At 44.1% G+C, this 23,434-nt stretch overlaps 1 protein-coding gene across 1 annotated transcript in view; it reads right to left on the reverse strand.

The window, feature by feature from the left end:
* NCKAP1 (NCK associated protein 1) overlaps positions 1–23,434 on the reverse strand; it is a 487,736-nt gene that overhangs the window by 236,200 nt on the left and 228,102 nt on the right. The window contains exon 17 of the mRNA XM_085648703.1: positions 6,796–6,928. Within this exon, the coding sequence (XP_085504829.1) occupies positions 6,796–6,928 (133 nt within the window). The remainder of the gene's footprint in view (positions 1–6,795; positions 6,929–23,434) is intronic.

Below are 23,434 nucleotides of genomic sequence, written 5' to 3' on the forward strand. Positions count from 1 at the left end.
TAGCAGTTGAGTAAGACCAGGTGTCTCCATGGCCGCTTGCAACAGCACTGTTCCAGCCATACAAAGCACCCAAGAATGAAAAACATGGTGGAATGTGTGCGATGAGCATGGGACGTGTCTGCTGGTGCAATGGGCTTGCAGAGCCCTCCGCGCCATCCGCTATGCTTGTGGACAAACCCATTTACCCCCCACTTTAAGTAGGGATGCTGAGGGCTGGGCTGGCACACTTGGTGTCAAACCATTTTCAGATTTCTACCCGGATGGCCATTTTCTCCGACCATTTACTGGCACTACTGAGCACGAGATCACATCCATAGACACATTACTTTATTACCAATTCAGAGCAACCTGTCGCACATCATATGACACATTTCCCCCCCCCCCCCCCCCTTCCCCCATTTCACTAACGCTGACTGCTTCCCTGTTGGATACCTCAAAAGCCCGGGCGGCTTGGGACAAGGATCTGTGCTTGGAAAATCCAGCAGAGCAATGGGACTACTGCTATAGTCTATCTCCCAACTACAGACTGAGACTAATACATTTCAAGTACTTACACAGAACATACCACACACCCACGCAATTACACAAGATGGGATTGTTCGGCGACTCGAACTGCCTACGCTGCTCGGTGCTGGAGGCCACATTTGTGCACCTGGCCTGGAATTGCCCATGGATAGCACACTATTGGGTGACCATTTGTGGCATCGTCGGTGCCATCATTGGGGCCCCATTCCCGCCAGACCCCTTGGTGTGCCTCCTTGGATACGTAAAGGAAGCTCTGGATGCACCCCGCCGCCTCATCGCAATTCTTTTGCTGCTAGCTAAGCGCAGAGAGGTGAAACATTGGGGCCGAAAGCCAACGCCCACTTGTAGAGCGTGGCTGACCGACGTTTCATAGTGCCAGGATAACTAACCACATTGTGGGAGCTTATGCCTCCAAAACCCCACCTTAAAGACATCTGGGACCCCTTAACCACGTATCTCAGTCAAAGCGCCACTAAAGAGACAGACACACCTGACCCAGCTATTCCCGGAGGTTAGACTGCCCCTCTGAGATGAGCCACCTGCCAGGTCGTGCCCTCTCGTCATTATCCCTGTTGTGCACTGCAAGATTTGATTACATGCTCTGGCTAATATTTGCTGCAGTCATCTTGCTGTCAATTGTGATGTGTGCGGAATGTATATAGTCTAATTAACTGCCTTTAATAACAATGTAATGAGACACTGTACTGCTGCCGAATATGATCTGTGAGGAGTATTTCCCTGAAAGGTATACCTTTTAAAAAGTATAAATAAAGGTTTAAAAAAAAACACATAAGAAGAGGTTGGAAATAACTTTACATGTGCCAAGTGCCTCTAGTGTTGCTTCATCTTTTATCAGTCTGATATGGATTTCACTACAGCTCACCCCGGTACTGCAGATTTCTACAGCCACATATTCCACTTCATCAAGGAATAGGAAATAGGAATAGGAAAATTACTCATCAGAAGAGCCACGGCTGCCCTCTCTCACTTAAGAATGTTGGCCTCAATACAAGAGACTACAATTCTAGAAATAGTCTGCTCAGATGAAACTAATCCTGTATGAACTGCTCCAGAGTTGTGAAAAAGCTGCTTGACCTTAGTTTTCTCTAAATAATGGTGTAATAGCCTCTAGGTTGGGTTTTCCGGGAAAGGACTGTTACCTGTTTATAAGAAGATTGTAAAACCCAATACTGCAGAATTTAAATAAACATAATAGGAGATTAGGCTGCAACGTCATACTAGACGGAGTAACCACTGAAATGGGCTACCGAACCAACTAGCTACCCGGCTATATGGCTAACCATTATCACTCGCCGGGCGTACTGCAATTGTGAAAATGGTTGCGCTTCCGAAATTTCTATATCTATTCGTCAACATCCTGCGTCCCCTCACAGGATAGTTCTTTAATAAGAAGAGGTTGGAAATAACTTTACATGTGCCAAGTGCCTCTAGTGTTGCTTCATCTTTTATCAGTCTGATATGGATTTCACTACAGCTCACCCCGGTACTGCAGATTTCTACAGCCACATATTCCACTTCATCAAGGCAGGGAATCAGGAGTATACCCAAGACAGGTGACAGCAATACTGTTACACTAGCTGCTTATTGGGATTCTATTAACCTGTCTCTCACTGTATCCTTGTAGATCTCTTTCCATCCCTGTTTTTTCTTATTTAATCCCTTTCAATACTAAAGCTTTAAAATACTTTCAAAAGTTTGGCCACTCCAAATTTTTTTGATTCCTCAGCAAGCACAATAATTGAACCGGATGATTAAAGCAAAAACAGTTCACATTCACCAGAAAGCAGAATGATAAAGAAAACCATTAAAGCACAAATGTCCTTTGACCATCATGAATATATTAAATATGCATGTGATGTAAATGCAAAATGCCCATCGTGCTGGAGTCTCCCTATTTTCAAACTGTTAGTGCCCATCTTTCAGTGGTTACTCCATCCACCCCAGGAACTCGTTAAGACCTGGAGTCCTCCAAAGGTTCCACCCAATTTTGTCCCTTTACTTAGGACACCACCTTTCTTCACTGTCAAGCAACAATCACTGCTAGTCATCAGTTGTCAATATCAGGTTTGTCGTCATTACCCCACTTTCTGGCTACCTCCCTGTATTAAAGCAGGGTTATCTAGTTGGGGAGATACAGATCCCCTTTCAATCAAAAATTCACTGGCCGTGTGGAGAGTCTGACCTTATGCCAAAGATTCCCATCAATTACGGATGGATTTCGTCAAAATGTATGCTTCATCAGGAATTTCCAGATGGGGTGATAAATGGTACATGGGACTGACTCCCTTGCACAGTATGCTGGCTGAGCTGCAAACTAATACCGTTACATAAAGTCTTGACCAGCGTTAGTATATTTTGTGCACATTTTGGAGCCGGAAGACACTGGAACTGATCAGAATTGCTACTCAAGGGGCTGTGCTAGTGCTTCATTCCAGTCTTCTCCCATGCGTCTGAGATCTTTAACTCATATGTCAGTCATTCCTTGAAGAGTCTCCAGTAAATTATAATCATTGGCACAAAAAATGTGGAGTACATTTCCTTCTGTGATCTACACTTGATTTGATTCTGTACAGCTTAATTATCTTTTGGCATTTCTGATAATGTCTAACCGGTAGGTAGCAGAAATATTTCATCTAGGTTAGGTCAAATTCTGCCACCAGTTCTGGAAGTCATCACTTTTACTTTCAAAATACTTATGAGGCTGCAATTCCTCAGCCACTTTAACTTTGATACACCATCCAAAACCCCTCCTATCCATGGGATATCAGTTTGCTGTTCCAACCAGTGATTTCACTGCAGCCACTGCTCAAGGTAGAAGGTTCAGGGGACTTCCACCATAAAAGCTGGGCAGGTATGTACTTGCATCCATAGCCATCCTGGGCAGTCTCACCCGGAGCACATACCACTGTATGACCTATCATTTAGTACAATCTGATGGGCTGACAAATAGTATTACTACAGGTTTAGTAAAGCAATGTCCCCTTTGAACTTTCAGTGACATCATTTTGCCAGTGAAATGCAAGGCTTTTTTCAAACCCACAGTAAGGTCCCAAGAGTGTGGTCTGGTTTGTGGAAGAATAACTCAGGAAATCAGAAAAGCAAAGATTGCATGTTGTACAAAGACAGGGACACAGCACTGAGCAACAATGTAGGAAGTTTACTCAAAGCAAAGCAACAGCTCTAAAGTCAGTAATAGCTTTGCTCAATGATTTGCACAATCTATCCTGGTCTTGGTAATTTCAATAACAAGGAAACAAAAACACTGACATTGTAGATTAATGTGCCGGTCACACAAGAGACCTCAAGGGCACTACTGCCCAAGGAATTGGAAAGACATTGCCCAAAAAAAGTTAAATAAAAGGTGGGCCTTTTTGAGCATTTTGGCACTTCTGCAGAATCCTGAGCATCTGACAAAGCCTGAGCTCGAAGAAGATACTAATGAAAAAAGGGACACTGGCGCAAAATGTAATGCATTCAACTCCATCATAGTGATATTGCAATATTTCTGATTTGTTAAATAGACCATATGAGTTTGGAAGCCATTTTGAGACTATGTATAAGCCCACTTGTGTCTGATGAAAGGAAATTACTTTTAATAGGTTCTTCTTTTGTCACCGTCTTGTCAGTGACTGTAAAACCTGTCATTTGGATTCAGGCTTACAATAACCAAACAGTGAGCCTTTAAGTATTGTTGATGAGGTTGTAATCTGGCCTCTGATACCATGAAAATACGCAATGACCTAGAACCCAGGAGAGGACGTTTATCGGTCTATTGGGAGATACTCTTTTTGTAATAATGGTATTTCAGCCTAACTGACAAACTTTTCTGGCGAATCATTTTTTTTTTTTTCCATTCACTGTGTATAGCTCTGCAAAACGTATTTATCATATTTATCTGGAGAACTAGATATTACCAAAATTCTATCATCATTTGCTCATCATTGCTGAAAAAAGGCTGAGAAGCCAATTTGTCCAGGCATGTATAAACACACTGCCTCATTTAGTTTTGTGTTGGCCAGTGACAAAGAACTTAGTCAACGGAGAAGCCTCCTCCATTGGCCCAGCTGCAGCTGGCCTTCCACCCATGAGAACAAGAGCAACTAACTTCAGCATAGAAAACGGGAAGAGTCAACCCTGAAAATGAGAGCTTGCATAATGGTTTTGGGGACCCTGCCCAGAGGACGAGGAGAGCAAGACCAGAGAATGAGAAAAGAGAATCCATACAATGAACACTGCCAACCAAAGAACAACTCTTAAGAACCTTATTCCATATGACAGCCTGTGGGGAAGGTTGGGCATGGCATTCCTAGCAAGGATATAGCGGAAAGAGTATCTCTCACGGTCAGAAAATAAGGAGAGGAGAAAGGGATCTAAATGGTTCAATCAAATGCATATCCGCCCCAACCCACCATCAACTCTTCCCATTACTACACTGTGAGGAGCAGCTCTTTAGTGCTGGCACTGCACTATCTCCTCAGTCCTAAAGACAGTGTACTCTGCCCTACTGTTTTCTATCACTGTAGCCAAGTTGCTTCCTTCCCCTAAGCCTGCATCATATCTGATCTGGTCTATGGCTGTGTGGACTTCAAGAGGAAGACACAGGAGGCTAGTTGCAACAAATGTAAATGGGGAGTTGACAGGTTAAGTGATAATGTGTGGATGTATGTGTGTCTGAGATTCTTTGTTTATGTGCGACAACGCATCTGTGTGTCCAGACAGGTTAGGTAATGTATGCATGTGTGTGTCTGAGCATTTTGTGTCTGCATGTGCAACACTGGATATGTGAATTAGTCTGCACGGCAACCATTGCATATTAGTAGTATTCCTGACAAAACAATGGTCAATTGTGCCATATTTTGGACACAATCAGATGTCAGCTTGATAGTTGTGAACTAAATTTGCATTCGGTGCAAAAATGGAATGTAGGTATTTGAGTACAAAATTATGTGTTTTTTTTTTTTAAATGACAAGCTACTCTTTAAGAACCCAAGTTTACGTAATAGGGTATTCAGAGACAAAAAAAAGTCAATTTCCACAGAATAAGACACTGATATCGGGTATCAAATACATACTGCCAATACTGAAACTAGTTTGAGACTTGTGTTGAGTTTCACAACATTATTTTTCTAGATCATACATGCGAACCTGTAAGATCAAGGTAACCTAATATGACTGCTGAATAATCCTGTAAAATATTGAATCTTTAGCTACAGTTCTATTTGAGCTAATTAGATATGTCTTGGGGAAGGGACTGCTCTGCTGCAGAAGACTGGAGACACTGAGATCTATGTAATGTTATCCTTTCTAATAACCCTTCTAGCAGATTCATAATTATATATCACTGAGTATAACTGCAAGGGGCCAGGATGGGAAAATGTAAAAATCAGTAAGTATACGTGAAAGAAGATGAATTATACATTTTAAGATGACCACCTCAAATTACCAACCCACATTATTTAAACTGATATACGTTTCATGTTCTACAGCCAACTTATTAGGGAGGCTGTGCAAAAATCAAATCACTGCTTGGCTCTATGTTTCAAAGTGGAGTATAGAGCATCAAGAGACTCTTGGGGAGTTTTGGAATCAGTCAGCATAGCATGAAGTTTTACAATATTTTTTAAGCGTTCCTTCAGACAGCTTGTAACAAAATGTCATGGAGAAAGTGACTACTATATTGAGAGATATGATTCCAGATATACTAAGCACAATTCTCACACTATTGTTCACTCCATCCTCTAACTGACAACAGCTGATATGTAGCCTTACTCTACTTCCATCCATTGCTCCTAGAGGTGCATACCCTTTGAGAAGATATTCATATAATGTATCTGTAGTTTATAACAGGATCTTGCATATGTCCCTCTTCTATGATTAGATGTCAATGGTTCATTTGTTTTCCTGAACTGTTGGTGTTAGATCTTTGAAATAAAGCCATTTAAAAATTGCTTATAAAAACTATGGCCTTTTAGCCCATGCTTAGAAAATTGTGGTGCAGAATTTATCATTTGGTTTCATTGTTTCCAAGTATTCCCTGAGGATTTAAGGGTGACCCTAAATCACAAATCTTTGTCGAAGGTGGCTGGGTAAGATAGGGTTTAGTAGCTTTATTTGCTCATTTAGTAGATTTCTGGGCTGGGATTATGCCCTACTCTTTCAAATTGAATTACCACCCTACAGGAACACACACATTTCAATATTGTTTTCTCAATTAAAATTTTAATTTCACTGACTCATTGAAATAATTACCTCTTCAGGACACAGCTCGTGTGTGCAGCTCATAAAGTGAGTACAGATCAGCGGAAAAGAGATTGAATATCTCGACTGAGATGGCAGCTCCAAACACTGTTGAAACATTTTCTCAAACGCGCGACTATAAAAGCTAAAATAAAAAAAAACAACAACATTTTTACTTATCATGTTGAAGTTAAAACAAAACTGAAGAAATATCTCATTATAAACAACACTAAAAGGTAGCCATCTCCACCAAATACACACCATTGGGTTCATTATTCAAATTAATGAAATAATTGCATTTTTATTTTCTGGGAACAATGTGGTCCCTTACAGATCCAGATCACTAACAGGAGTGAGTACATATTTAAACAGAGCAAAACATATGTACCAATGAAACTCCAACAATCAAAACAAATGGATTGTGCATTTTGGAATATTCGGCATGTTCTTTTTGTCAACAAAAGCCATGAAATTCCACAAGTGAACTCCAAAACTTGATCCACTAGCGAACAAAATGTTCTCTTAAACTTCCAAATTGCTCCAATGAGCATTACGTTTTCCATATGATTCTTGGCATTGTCCCTTTAGCTTGCAATTGCTTTTTACATAATTTGAATGTGCCCGCAGTAAATTTAATCTGAACCATTATACTGAAACTTCCTTTATTAGCACTGATACAGATCATCCAGCTAAGTCGTTAAATTTACTAAAAATAATTTCTCTGAACTGTGCTGTGAAGGTTTCTCTTTGTAAGCCTTGATGGTCTCAATGATTCTTACAGTTGTTAAATTTGGGTCAGTCAATTTTACATGTCAATTTTCATTGATGGATTGAATAAAATGCTCCATGGGCCCAAAATCCACCACCCTCATTCTTACAATTCAAGCAATCACTCAGCAGCATGGTCGGCAACCCATCAGAATTTACAATTCCTCCACGAGCCTAAAACCTCTTCGCTCATGGGCAATTATATGAAGTCAAGTAGACTAATTTTAACAACATGTGCCACAAATCTACTCTTGGGAGCAATTAAATTGTGGCTGAGTATTAAAACTCAGAAAAGAGCCATATATATGATGTAACTTCCTGATGGATACAAGCCTAAAATCATTCCATACACAACTCCAATCTCTAACCCATACATTCTGAACTTTATCTGCGGGAAGGTGGCTGATCTGTGTTGAAAGAAAAGAAAGCCTGGAGATCCCTTGAGAAAGGGCGAAAGCAATGAAATCTGGAAAAGCTCTACCACCCATTACAATTCCTCATTCCATCAGTTTTACATTTTATAACTTATATGCTGTTAATTTTCTTATTTTGAGCCAGATTCATTAGTGCCTTTCTAAGTGGACTGGGTTTATGACAATGTGTTGCAGCAGAGGGCACGTCATTTGGATTTCAAAGTAAAATGGATATGCTTGCACATAAAGTCAGTGAGTGATATGCCCAATGAATTTGAGAGTATTGCATTGTTTCTGTAGAGCTTTGGAGCTATGGCAGTCCTGAGAAAGTGTGGTGTGGGAACATTTAATGAATATGTTGTCATCTGTGTCAAACTACTTACTGGGTTTAAACTAGTTTCTACAAATGTTAAATAATATATATACAAGGCTTTATGTATCTGAGATTGTATTACAAAAGGAAAATGATACTTACCAGTATGCATCTGTTCTTGGCATGTAGAGCTGCAGAATATCATACTTTTGCATAGATCGCCATCTGGTGTTGGGCTCGGATTCTTGCACCTTGTAGTTGTCTTGGAAGAAGTTTTTTGTAGTCACGAGATAGGTGACTCCTCCCTTGGACGATAGTGCGCATGGGCATCGACTCTATCCTCCTATTGTTTTTCGCCATGATGGGAAATGATGGAGTTTGTAAAAAACAGAAAAGATGTCCATGTGAATGTATCTAAGTAAGATAACACTGGAACAGATACAGGTTCCGGGGAGGTGGGTGAGCTTATGATATTCGACAGCTTTACATGCCAAGAACAGATGCATACTGTTAAGTAGCATTTTCCGTTCGAGGCATATGAGCTGCAGAATTCATACTTTTGCATAGACTGTACAGAAGTGTTTCCCCTAGCGGTGGTCACCTGTATCTGTTGCAGTGGTTTGGAAAAGTGTCTAAAGAACAGCCTGGCCTACAGAAGCCTGTTGCTTCGCCTGCACGTCTACACAATAGAGTTTGGTAAAGGTGTGTGTAGTAGACGATGACGCTGCTTTACAAATGTGTTCTAGGGGAATGCTCCCTAGGAATGCCATGGAAGCCCCTAGTTTGCGTGTTGAGTGCGCTCTAGGGGGTTTTGTTAATGTGCGTTTTGCCTTCTGGTAGCATATTAGAATGTATTTACTATCGACCTGGCAATTCCAGCTTTGGAGATGGGGCTGCCTTTATGAGGTGGAGAGAAAGCGACAAACAGCTGGTTTGTCTTTCTAAAAGGTTTAGTCCCGTCGATGTAATAAAGTAAAGCTCTTTTGACGTCAAGTGTGTGAAGAGCTCTCTCTGCTACGGAATCTGGGTTTTGAAAAAAACACTGGTAACTCTACAGATTGATTAAGATGGAAAGCAGAGATTACTTTAGGAAGGAATTAAGGATTTGTTTGAAGAACCACCTTGTTACGAAGTATTTGTAAGAATGGCTCTTGTATGGTTAAAGCCTGGATCTCACCGACTCTTATTTATTTATTTGAAAAGTTTTATATAGCGCTAACTAGACCCGGAGGTATCAGAGCGCTTTACATGAGGTAGGACATTGTTTCAGAACATTGCTACATAGTTACATCAGTTGCTGGAGCGTCCCATAACATAGAAAAAGAAACAGTATAACATAGTTACATGAGTTACTAAAGCATAGCATAACATAGAAAAAAACGGCAAGGGGGAAAGTACTTCAGGGGACACTGAAAGGTCAGGGTGAAAGCATGTGTATCTACAGCACACATGCCTCGAACATATCCTTTTACTGCCAGTTTACTAAATTGAATTCCAAGTGTTTCAAAAGACAAAACTATGTGAACATATTTTGAAAGAGTCAACAAACCGTTTGGGGAAGGAGTCATGGGATGCCAAGGTACCGTGGTACCGTAAGGCAGGTGAGGTGAGCTACGGTGCCAGAGTCCAGAGGGTAGGTGACGGCTGAGGGGAGAACCACAACCAATCTCCTCTACAGCTACATAGGTAGCTCCACCGGGCAATGGCCATGTCGCTGGGGCTCCGCGGACTGAAGATTACAGTGGTAAGCAGCAGTAAACAAAAATGCAGGAAACAATTAACAAAAAGGGTAGTGAGGGAAGGGGCATAAAGCCTGTAGTAGGAATTAAATCAAGAAATACCGCATACCTACGATAAAAAGAGGATCAATATCGGCGGTCCCATTAAAGACATGAATACAGATCCTTTATCCGTTCGGGTAACAGCATCGCAGTGGCCGGCTACACTCACCGGGCTGGAGTGGTCTGGCTACGGAGAGGGCCAGTAGAAGGACACAAAATGGCTGTCCTGAACTGAACCATTCACCGGTAAGATGTGGGCGAGGCTCCCAATGTCAAACACTGTCTGGAGGCGCAGAAACCAGGTTGCCGGACAAAAACAAGGCCGTATGCGGCGATGTCCCACTCATGATCGCCACTGCAGAGAAGGACTCCCACCCTGGTACAGCAGAACTCCACCGCTGAATGGCGAGCTGCTGATCACGCAGTCCCCAGAAGCAACCAGGGGAGAATGCCAGACTCTGGGAGCCGGCCAATGGAGGGGCACCCATGGGGAAGAGAGGACAGACAATGAGCACCCGTCGCACTCACCCGCCAATCCAGGGAACCACTCCAGGACACACGGGCGGCAGCAGTTCAGGAAATCTCTCGCCGTCTGGAGTGCGGGACGCGCCAATGCAGCTGCTACAGGAAGCGTAGAGGGAGGCAGTCACCACAGGAAGAGCAGCAAACATGACCCAGCTCGGAAGGTAGGCGATGGCCACACCTCCAGCAGCTCAACCGAGCCATTCAGCCATCTCACTAGGATTCAACTGGCGACCGTCTCTCCCGATGCTGATCGCTGCTGGAGCCCACACCATCACAGTCGGCGACACCGAACTACGGGGTGGAGGAGTCCAGATCGGGCTCTCCAGGAAATTTCGCCAAAAAGGCGATCCCTAGCCAGGAAGCTCCCGGCCGGAGATTCTCAGCCGTCTGCCATGGAAACCAGGTTCTATAGCTGCTGAACTTCACTGGTTTCGAATGACTGAAATCTGAGCTTAACTATAACGTTCCTGTTCTAGTGAGAAATATATATGTCTCAAACACCAACTCCGACAATAACCTCGCTCTGCCAGATATCGACACCGCAGTCCCAGGTAGGAGGTACATTTCTTTATTTTTCCATCACATCAGGGCTATGACACGTTTCGGCAGGGTCCCCTGCCTTGAAAGAAAAAAAAAATATATAATTGTGTTTTTTTTAAGTTTGCACTCAATGGCCCCTTTAAACATGGAGTGCGGTTGAGTCACAGCCTGATGAAAATCAATTCTGGTTAACACATACTAAATAAAGATAAACTACTCCAGTGTGGATAGTTGAGCTTAGTGAGAGAGGTGATTGCAACAAGGAAGGCTACTTTCCATGTAAGAAACTGCAGTTCGCATTTGTGTAAAGGCTCAAATGGAGGACCCATGAGTCTAGTAAGGACAATGATTAGGTTCCACATGGTAGAGGATGTAAGTGTGGGAGGAATTATCCTTTTAAGGCCTTCCATAAAGGCTTTGATAGCGGGTACTCTAAACAATGACACATGTTGTTTGTTTTGCAGTTAGGCGGCCAGGGCAGCCAGATTTAATCTTGTAGATAATTATGCTAGATTACATCTTTGTAGATGCAGCAAATAAATGATGTTCTGAATGGAAGCATCTAGCAGGCCAATTTTGTTGTTATTACAGTAAATGACGAATCGTTTCCACTTGGCTGCGTAGCAAGCTCTAGTAGTAGGGCGTCTGGCTTCTTTGATAATGTTCATACAGTCCGGTGGGAGGTTAAGGTAACCAAACTCTAGGACTTCAGGAGCCAGATTGCTAGATTCAGCTGTGCTGGATCTGGGTGCCTTACGTCTCCATGGTTCTGCGTTAGCAGTTTTGGGGAGAGACATAGTTTTTGGTGTGGAACTACAGTGAATTCTAAGAGTGTTGTGAACCACAGTTGCCGTGCCCATGTGGGAGCAACTAGGATCATTTTGAGGGACTGATGCCTGAGCTTGCGTACTACTAGCGGAATGAGTGGGAGTGGCAGAAAAGCGTACGCAAATATGCCTGACCAGTTCATCCATATCGCTTTGCCCTTGGACAACGGGTGTAGAAACCTGGCGGCGAAGGTTGGGCATTTTGCGTTTGCGTGTGTGGCGAACAGATTTTTGTCTGGGTGGCCCCACATGTGGAAAAATGGTTGAAGAACTTGAGGATGAAGTTTCCATTTGTGTATCTGCTGTGTCTGACGACTTAGCAGATCCGCAATCTCATTCTGCACTCCTGGAAGATGTTCTGCCAGAAGATATATGTTTTGCGGAATGGCCCATCTCCATATGCTTTGCGCTAGATGAGACAGCTGCAAAGAATGTGTTCCTCCTTGTTTTTGTATGTAATACATTGCCGTCATATTGTCCCTACGGACCAGGACAGTCTTGTTGAGAAGATGTACTTAGAATGACTTTAACGCTAGAAATACTGCAAGTAATTCTAGGTGATTGATGTGGAGCATTTTTTGTTGAGTGGTCCACCTGCCCTGCATTGTGTCGTTTAGGAGATGGGCTCCCCAGCCGGTGAGTGATGCGTCCACCGTTAGTACTATCTGTGGAACTGGCTCTAGGAACGGCCGCCCTCTGGAAAGGTTTCGTGTGTTCCACCACTGCAGAGAGCGATGTGTGCGGCTGTCCACCAACACCAGATCTGTAAGTTGACCGTGAGCCTGATTCCACTGACGTGCTAAGCATTCTTGTAAGGGGAGCATCTGAAGTCTTGCGTGAGGTACTATGAAAATGCAAGAGGCCATCATTCCTATGAGCTGCATAAACACTCGAGCTGGAAGGGTGTGTTGGGGTTGAAATTTTGTGATGAGGGTTTGCATGCTGGCTATCCTGGCTGGATTGGGGTATGCTAGAGCTTTGGAAGTGTCTATTGTGGCCCCTAGATACTGATGTAGGTAGGAGGGCTGTAGATGTGACTTGGCGTGGTTTATTGTGAACCCCAAGTTGTGGAGCAGCCGAATTGTTTGGTGAGTGTGATGAACACACGGACTGTCTGACTTGGCTTTTATCAGCCAGTCGTCCAGGTATGGAAACACATGGATCTGCTGTCTTCGCAAGTGTGCGGCTACTACCGCGAGACATTTTGTGAAGACCCTGTGTGCTGTGGTTACTCCGAATGGGAAAACCTTGAACTGATATTGTTGGCCGTCCACTGTGAACCGTAGATATTTCCTGTGAGCAGGATGTATGGGAATATGGAAGTAGGCGTCCTTGAGATCTAAAGTGGCAAGGAAGTGGCCTTTTGCAGCAGTGGAAGGACCTGTTGGAGAGTGATCATGTGGAAGTGATCTGACTGTATGTAGAAATTGAGAGGTCTGAGGTCCAGTATTGGTCTGAGAGTACCGTCCTTCTTGGGGATTAGAAAGTACAGAGAGTAAACCCCTTTCCCTTGATGCTCTAGGGGAACTGGTTCTATTGCATGCTTCTGCAGCAGTGAAAGAACTTCTTGTTTCAGAAGCGTTCAATGTTCCGTGGACATAGGACACTGTTTGGGCAGTATGTTGGGGGGAGTTGCAGTAAGTTCCAGGCAGTAACCTGACTGGATAATTTGTCTTACCCACCTGTCTGTAGTTATGGAATTCCAGACAGGTAGGAAATGGGAGTGTCTTTCTCCGACCGGAGTGGAATGGTCTGGAGGGAGTGGAAGGAAGTCATTGTTTGTTAGTGGGGGAGGTGCAAGTGTTGTTACCTCGGCCTCTCCTTTTGTGATTTCCCCTGTACCCACCTCTGAAATATCCCTTGTTGGGGGATGTTTGTGTGGAATTTTTGCAGGAGGAGGAAGCAGTGTCCGTGCTGATGTTTTTGGATGCACCCCTATAAAAGGAGCGAGGAAAGGAACCTCGTGTAGATGGAGACTGTAATGCTCCCATAGATTTTGCAGTCTCAGTGTCTTTTTTCATTTTCTCTAAGGCTGTGTCTACAGCTGGGCCAAAAAGTTGTTCCTGATTAAACGGGTGATTCAGGATAGTAGTCTGCACTTCTTGTTTGAACCCAGAAATTCACAACCAAGCATGTCTTCGTAATAACACGCTAGTGCTGATTGATCTAGATGCAGTGTCTGCTGCATCGAGGGCACATTTAATGGATGTGTTTGTTATTAACTTGCCCTCTTGAATCAAATCATTGGCCTTGGCCTTGTATTGGTCAGGCAAATGCTGCATTAGGCCCTACAGCTCGTCGTAATGAGCTCTATCTTATCTGGCAAGTAATGCCTGTGCATTAGCTATCCTCCAGTGATTAACTGCCTGGGAGGCAACTCGTTTGCCTGAAACGTCTAGTAATTTAGGCTCGGAGGTGGAGCATCACCGGAGGTCTGAGAGTTGGCACACTTCCTAGCATTAGTCATTACCAGGGAAACTAAGGGGAGTTGGCCTTTAATGTAGGTGGGATGATTAGGAGCGGGTTTATATTTTTTATTAATCCGAGGATTGAGAATCCTGGTCCTGACAGGGTCTTTGAAGACGTCTGGAGCATGTTTGATAACGTCTTTTAGCATGGGTAATGTTTGTACTGTCTTTTGTGACTGTGCAAAAATGTCCAACAGGAAGTCTTCCTCTGTGGGGTCTGAATGCATTTGAACACCATGATATTGGGCAGCTCTATTAATGAGCTGACTAAAGCCAATGTCATCTGGGGGAGATGGCCGTGTTGGGTATGAATCTGGATCAGGAAGGTCTGGAAGGGTCTACAGGGTCGTTGTAGTCATCCCATGTGTCCTGTGGTATATTAGTGTCATCATCAGGATCAATGAAAGGGTCATTATTTCCACCCCCACCCCCAGGTCATCATCATCCTGTGGTGGTGGTGAGTATGGGGGAAGAATAGGAGACTTTGGAGGAGAGAAAGGCTTAGTAGGAAGAACAGGAGAAGAGGGTCTTAATGGTGAAGTTGCACAGTCTCTTTTCTTCACAGGCAACTCAGGAATGTGTGGGGTGTCCAATTTCCTCTTGGTTTTGGAGATAGTGACAATATGGCCTGTGTTAGGGTCCACATGCAGTGTTTTCTGTTTCGGATCGATGGGATCTGGTAGAAACAGTTCTTTCTAGTCGGCGTCTGTTCTCGGTGCCGATTTTTTTGGTTCCGAACGTGGTTTAGATTTCTGCTCTGGAGCCTTAGAAGGGGTTTTTGGTCCTTCGGCTTCGGTGTCGAGTTCAAAATCTTTTTCGGATCCGAAGGTTTTCGAGGTGTCTTCGGATCTGTGACCTTTTGGTCTTTCGGTGCCGAAGTGCTTGGTGCTGAGGCCTTTTTGGAGACAGCGGGAGTAGGATGTGTTTCCGCTTTCGGCACCAACAGCGTTTTTGGGGCACCGACGTGCGGCTTGCTCAGTCCCGAGCCGCCAGAAGGCTTCTCCTTTGTCTTCGGAACCGGGCCCGTGGGCGGGGCTTCTGAAGTTTTCTTTCAGTCGCGACTAAGGCCTTCAGGCGAAGTCTTGAACGGAGCCTTCTTTTTCGGGTGGGGTTGGGGACCGGGCAGTTGTACTGACTCGTTGACCTGGAGTGATGTGGTCATCTGCTTCGGATACGATGTCGAGATCCTCCGAATCCTCTGCCAGTGGAACGTTGGGGTCTTCATCGATGATGTCTTCTGGCACCTGTGCGGCCTGTTGCGCAATAACGTGTCGTCGAGCCCGGCGATCACGGATAGTCTTCTTGGACCGGAAGGAGGCACAGGCTTGGCAATCTTTTTCTTCGTGTTTGGGCGAGAGACAAAGGTTGCAGACCTTGTGTTGGTCGCTGTGTGGAAATTTAGCTCCACACTGGGGGCATTTTTTGAATGGAGTCCTTTCCAATAGCCGTAGGCCCAAAAGGCGTCGATAGGCCCAGCGGCCCGCGTCAATGACTGGAATAGAGGATTTGAGTTAGCGCGTCGAAAGGCATGCAAACGAAAACAATACTGTTGAGGTTGCGATGGTTTGCGCGTCGAAAGGTTTGGAAATCACGGTACCGAACCGGAGCGCTGAAGTTACATCCGAACCCGATGGCGGAAAAAAACAATCTGAGGATGGAGTCGATGCCCATGCGCACTATCGTCCAAGGGAGGAGTCAGCTATCTCGTGACTACAAAAGACTTCTTCTAAGACAACAACAAGGTTCCAGCATCTGAGCCCAACACAAGATGGCGATCTATGCAAAAGTATGAATTCTGCAGCTCATATGCCTTGAACATAATGTTAAGTTTAGCAGCCCACACATACTTGTGGAGAAATAAGACTAAGATTTAAGTATTTTCCGTCATATCTCTAGTATTTTAGTCTGACTTTACAGCACAGTTTTTGGGAGACCTGCTGTGAAGAACAGAAACAAGAGCTTTGAGGTGTGCTACAGAGAGGACTATGCCTCCACTCAGATGTTGGTTTACCAAAATACAGCTTTTGATTGGCCAAAAGCTGTCTGCTTCCACAGAAAGCACACTTTGCTTCAAGCAGCCGTGACCATTTGTGTACCCAGCTGTGTCAGCATGCAGCAGCATGGTTGGCTAGAGAAGGCCCATTAACGCTCATAAAGTAGCAAGTTAAGCTACTGTGTTACAAAGGGATGGAGCTTGACCTTTAGGTTAAACATTACACTGTGATGCTGTTAAACAATTAAACAATTTGCTCTTCTCTGACAGCAGTACAGATGTTTTAGCCCCACCAACCTCCCTCTTCCCTTTCCCTTATTAACTTCAAAGTGCAATTGTGTATATGTTGTGTAGGTGTGAAATGTAACATGCTGCTTTGCCTGTTGCTGGAAGTGTAACATGCTCTCCTTTTTATTTATTTTCAATAAACATTATTTGGTTAGCTTGAATGAGGCAAAAAGAAACGTTTTTGTCCAGTATATTTCTTAGTTTGCAGCAGACACAAGGTGTGTTGGGGTTGAAATTTTGTGATGAGGGTTTGCATGCTGGCTATCCTGGCTGGATTGGGGTATGCTAGAGCTTTGGAAGTGTCTATTGTGGCCCCTAGATACTGATGTAGGTAGGAGGGCTGTAGATGTGACTTGGCGTGGTTTATTGTGAACCCCAAGTTGTGGAGCAGCCAAATTGTTTGGTGAGTGTGATGAACACACGGACTGTCTGACTTGGCTTTTATCAGCCAGTCGTCCAGGTATGGAAACACATGGATCTGCTGTCTTCGCAAGTGTGCGGCTACTACCGCGAGACATTTTGTGAAGACCCTGTGTGCTGTGGTTACTCCGAATGGGAAAACCTTGAACTGATATTGTTGGCCGTCCACTGTGAACCGTAGATATTTCCTGTGAGCAGGATGTATGGGAATATGGAAGTAGGCGTCCTTGAGATCTAAAGTGGCAAGGAAGTGGCCTTTTGCAGCAGTGGAAGGACCTGTTGGAGAGTGATCATGTGGAAGTGATCTGACTGTATGTAGAAATTGAGAGGTCTGAGGTCCAGTATTGGTCTGAGAGTACCGTCCTTCTTGGGGATTAGAAAGTACAGAGAGTAAACCCCTTTCCCTTGATGCTCTAGGGGAACTGGTTCTATTGCATGCTTCTGCAGCAGTGAAAGAACTTCTTGTTTCAGAAGCGTTCAATGTTCCGTGGACATAGGACACTGTTTGGGCAGTATGTTGGGGGGAGTTGCAGTAAGTTCCAGGCAGTAACCTGACTGGATAATTTGTCTTACCCACCTGTCTGTAGTTATGGAATTCCAGACAGGTAGGAAATGGGAGTGTCTTTCTCCGACCGGAGTGGAATGGTCTGGAGGGAGTGGAAGGAAGTCATTGTTTGTTAGTGGGGGAGGTGCAAGTGTTGTTACCTCGGCCTCTCCTTTTGTGATTTCCCCTGTACCCACCTCTGAAATATCCCTTGTTGGGGGATGTTTGTGTGGAATTTTTGCAGGAGGAGGAAGCAGTGTCCGTGCTGATGTTTTTGGATGCACCCCTATAAAAGGAGCGAGGAAAGGAACCTCGTGTAGATGGAGACTGTAATGCTCCCATAGATTTTGCAGTCTCAGTGTCTTTTTTCATTTTCTCTAAGGCTGTGTCTACAGCTGGGCCAAAAAGTTGTTCCTGATTAAACGGGTGATTCAGGATAGTAGTCTGCACTTCTTGTTTGAACCCAGAAATTCACAACCAAGCATGTCTTCGTAATAACACGCTAGTGCTGATTGATCTAGATGCAGTGTCTGCTGCATCGAGGGCACATTTAATGGATGTGTTTGTTATTAACTTGCCCTCTTGAATCAAATCATTGGCCTTGGCCTTGTATTGGTCAGGCAAATGCTGCATTAGGCCCTACAGCTCGTCGTAATGAGCTCTATCTTATCTGGCAAGTAATGCCTGTGCATTAGCTATCCTCCAGTGATTAACTGCCTGGGAGGCAACTCGTTTGCCTGAAACGTCTAGTAATTTAGGCTCGGAGGTGGAGCATCACCGGAGGTCTGAGAGTTGGCACACTTCCTAGCATTAGTCATTACCAGGGAATCTAAGGGGAGTTGGCCTTTAATGTAGGTGGGATGATTAGGAGCGGGTTTATATTTTTTATTAATCCGAGGATTGAGAATCCTGGTCCTGACAGGGTCTTTGAAGACGTCTGGAGCATGTTTGATAACGTCTTTTAGCATGGGTAATGTTTGTACTGTCTTTTGTGACTGTGCAAAAATGTCCAACAGGAAGTCTTCCTCTGTGGGGTCTGAATGCATTTGAACACCATGATATTGGGCAGCTCTATTAATGAGCTGACTAAAGCCAATGTCATCTGGGGGAGATGGCCGTGTTGGGTATGAATCTGGATCAGGAAGGTCTGGAAGGGTCTACAGGGTCGTTGTAGTCATCCCATGTGTCCTGTGGTATATTAGTGTCATCATCAGGATCAATGAAAGGGTCATTATTTCCACCCCCACCCCCAGGTCATCATCATCCTGTGGTGGTGGTGAGTATGGGGGAAGAATAGGAGACTTTGGAGGAGAGAAAGGCTTAGTAGGAAGAACAGGAGAAGAGGGTCTTAATGGTGAAGTTGCACAGTCTCTTTTCTTCACAGGCAACTCAGGAATGTGTGGGGTGTCCAATTTCCTCTTGGTTTTTGAGATAGTGACAATATGGCCTGTGTTAGGGTCCACATGCAGTGTTTTCTGTTTCGGATCGATGGGATCTGGTAGAAACAGTTCTTTCTAGTCGGCGTCTGTTCTCGGTGCCGATTTTTTTGGTTCCGAACGTGGTTTAGATTTCTGCTCTGGAGCCTTAGAAGGGGTTTTTGGTCCTTCGGCTTCGGTGTCGAGTTCAAAATCTTTTTCGGATCCGAAGGTTTTCGAGGTGTCTTCGGATCTGTGACCTTTTGGTCTTTCGGTGCCGAAGTGCTTGGTGCTGAGGCCTTTTTGGAGACAGCGGGAGTAGGATGTGTTTCCGCTTTCGGCACCAACAGCGTTTTTGGGGCACCGACGTGCGGCTTGCTCAGTTCCGAGCCGCCAGAAGGCTTCTCCTTTGTCTTCGGAACCGGGCCCGTGGGCGGGGCTTCTGAAGTTTTCTTTCAGTCGCGACTAAGGCCTTCAGGCGAAGTCTTGAACGGAGCCTTCTTTTTCGGGTGGTGTTGGGGACCGGGCAGTTGTACTGACTCGTTGACCTGGAGTGATGTGGTCATCTGCTTCGGATACGATGTCGAGATCCTCCGAATCCTCTGCCAGTGGAACGTTGGGGTCTTCATCGATGATGTCTTCTGGCACCTGTGCGGCCTGTTGCGCAATAACGTGTCGTCGAGCCCGGCGATCACGGATAGTCTTCTTGGACCGGAAGGAGGCACAGGCTTGGCAATCTTTTTCTTCGTGTTTGGGCGAGAGACAAAGGTTGCAGACCTTGTGTTGGTCGCTGTGTGGAAATTTAGCTCCACACTGGGGGCATTTTTTGAATGGAGTCCTTTCCAATAGCCGTAGGCCCAAAAGGCGTCGATAGGCCCAGCGGCCCGCGTCAATGACTGGAATAGAGGATTTGAGTTAGCGCGTCGAAAGGCATGCAAACGAAAACAATACTGTTGAGGTTGCGATGGTTTGCGCGTCGAAAGGTTTGGAAATCACGGTACCGAACCGGAGCGCTGAAGTTACATCCGAACCCGATGGCGGAAAAAAACAATCTGAGGATGGAGTCGATGCCCATGCGCACTATCGTCCAAGGGAGGAGTCAGCTATCTCGTGACTACAAAAGACTTCTTCTAAGACAACAACAAGGTTCCAGCATCTGAGCCCAACACAAGATGGCGATCTATGCAAAAGTATGAATTCTGCAGCTCATATGCCTTGAACATAATGTTAAGTTTAGCAGCCCACACATACTTGTGGAGAAATAAGACTAAGATTTAAGTATTTTCCGTCATATCTCTAGTATTTTAGTCTGACTTTACAGCACAGTTTTTGGGAGACCTGCTGTGAAGAACAGAAACAAGAGCTTTGAGGTGTGCTACAGAGAGGACTATGCCTCCACTCAGATGTTGGTTTACCAAAATACAGCTTTTGATTGGCCAAAAGCTGTCTGCTTCCACAGAAAGCACACTTTGCTTCAAGCAGCCGTGACCATTTGTGTACCCAGCTGTGTCAGCATGCAGCAGCATGGTTGGCTAGAGAAGGCCCATTAACGCTCATAAAGTAGCAAGTTAAGCTACTGTGTTACAAAGGGATGGAGCTTGACCTTTAGGTTAAACATTACACTGTGATGCTGTTAAACAATTAAACAATTTGCTCTTCTCTGACAGCAGTACAGATGTTTTAGCCCCACCAACCTCCCTCTTCCCTTTCCCTTATTAACTTCAAAGTGCAATTGTGTATATGTTGTGTAGGTGTGAAATGTAACATGCTGCTTTGCCTGTTGCTGGAAGTGTAACATGCTCTCCTTTTTATTTATTTTCAATAAACATTATTTGGTTAGCTTGAATGAGGCAAAAAGAAACGTTTCTGTCCAGTATATTTCTTATGTTGCAGCAGACACAAGGCTCAACAAACTACAGCAAACATTTTTGTGATTTGTCCACATGCCTAACCACCACAGCAAATCAACTACTATCATCAATTACCCGTAATTACTGCTGCTTTACCATGACCACAATAGATACCTCCGCCACTCTACCAGCTCATGGCACCACCCACACCACTACAGCTTCATTATTGCAATGCGCTATTTTTTTTTATAATGCACTACCTCCTCAGAACACTACATGACCAGAACCACGACTGTAGTAGTTGCAGTTTCTAGCACCACTAAACCTTTCCCTGGCAATATACCTCAATTTCAACACCACACTATCAGCCCACATCATGGTAAAACCCTTACACTGAAAGACCATATCACACTACCACTCCGCACTATCATATTAGGAATCTGCGCCACACAGAAAACAATTTCATCCCGTTCATCACTCCAGTCCATGTGCTACTGCCCAACAGGAAACATACCTCACAGTAAAGTATCAATAAGATCAACTTTTTCTGTTGTTAACTCCCCCACCACTTGCTTCTTTGCACATCCATATCGACCCATCCATCCAACCATTCATCTGTTCAGTCACATATAAACCCTGTATTCATGTAAAAATACATTCATTCACTTGCCCACATTAATCCATCAGTCCACCTATGTTTCTTCAATATACACATCAATCTCACTTTCTTCACATTCCCCATTCATTCATCATCCCATCCACCCACCGATCAGGTCATTCGCCTTTCATCAGCATATTAATTTATTAGGCATGTCAGTTATCCCTCCATCTATCGGTCTATTGGTACAATCAATGTCCCAATGTCTATCTATCCATCGCTTCACTAATCCATCTTCCATATATATATACAATTGTTATTTCATGGTTGCTCAGTGGGAGGTATTGCGTAAAGTACAGTAATAAGAGAGTAAACAGCCTACATTAGTAAACATCAGCCACCCACCATCCAATCCCAATCTCACTCATCTTTCATGTTTCTACCCACAGCCCGAGGTTTACAAGGCAAGTACTGCAGAACTGAATTACCTCCGCCCATCCGTTTAGTCAAAAAAAGAAATAGAGATATTTTCTGTCAAATAGTTTTTGTCATGTGCATGGCTTATAGACGAGGCTAAAAGATTTCAATGTATGAATGTGCAGCGCCTGGGAGGTACTATACTTATTTCTGTAACTGAGCCTGTGATTTGGCTCATTGAGTATGTTCTCAACAAAGACGTCGGTACTAGTGAGACTTGTTGCTTACATTTCACTTTGGTGATGGTGTGAATGCTGTATGTGTTTGCGTCCAAGGAAAGAATGTTCCAGACACAGCAGTTCTGAGTCACTTCTATGTCATCCATGGAATGTAGGATGTTTGAAGCTGACAGAAAAGCTGTGAAGGGATTAGTGGTTGAAAATGGAAGAGCTGCATATCAGTTTCTCCTTAAGAGATCTTCTTAACAGATGAAGTATCTGAGAATTTTGATATGCCCCTCAATCCAAGCGATGATAACGACTAACCTCTCGATCTTGATTGAGCAAACAAAGATTTTGCAAAAAGGAATGCACTACAACCATTGCCCTGAGGCGCGTGCACACAATAAAAATGGTTGTGGCGTCTCATTTCAATTACATACTGGGGATGCTGCCTTTAACGCTTCTGCAATTACTACTGGGCAAATTAGACCTAATCTTATGTTTGACAAACAGAAAAACTTCGATTGTCAATGCTAAACCTATATGCCCACACAACCTCAGGAGGCCTACCAATTCTGAGCATCACTACATACTACTATGGAGTAAGAAATGCTGGAAAACAACCTCCGGAAAGGCATGATGAGAATGAAAATGCTATATTTAAGAAACAGCCTTAAAGAATCAATCCAAGAAAAATCCCATTATCTCCAACACGCACCATCTACTTAGACTGGAGAATCTCATCCACCTTGAGGGACCCATATGGAACAATGCAGAGCTGCTGATAGCACGCTGTCCTTTTAGCTGGCACACTGGAAGTAGAAAGACATAACAGGTCCTAACAGCTGGAAGATTGAACCCTTTCCAGGAACTACGGGACAAATATCAGTTGGACCAGAGCTTTTTCTTAGAATACTACTAACTACAAAGTTGCTTATATGCTGTCCTCTGTAGAAAGTGAGATGAGATAGAAGCCATCCAGAAATTCTGGGAAAAGATCTGGGAGAAACTGACTCAAGTTAGCAAACTTGTACTTCCTCAATAAAGCTGGCTATACTTCAGCACACCCAAAACAATACCCGGAATAACCAATCACAAAAGATGGTGGTAAGACTGTCATGCACTGCTCTTGGTTAATACTGGTTTACTCACTAGTATGGCAATGCTTTTTTTTTTTTTTTTAAATAAAGAAAATGTTAGTAAAGGGGAAAATAGATCTCCACAAATGTAGCCCCAGGGTAGGGTTTCACTTCAAATAATCTCCCTAGTT

This window comes from Triturus cristatus, chromosome 3_2 (assembly GCF_964204655.1).
Source record: "Triturus cristatus chromosome 3_2, aTriCri1.1, whole genome shotgun sequence".
NCBI lineage: Eukaryota > Metazoa > Chordata > Amphibia > Caudata > Salamandridae > Triturus > Triturus cristatus.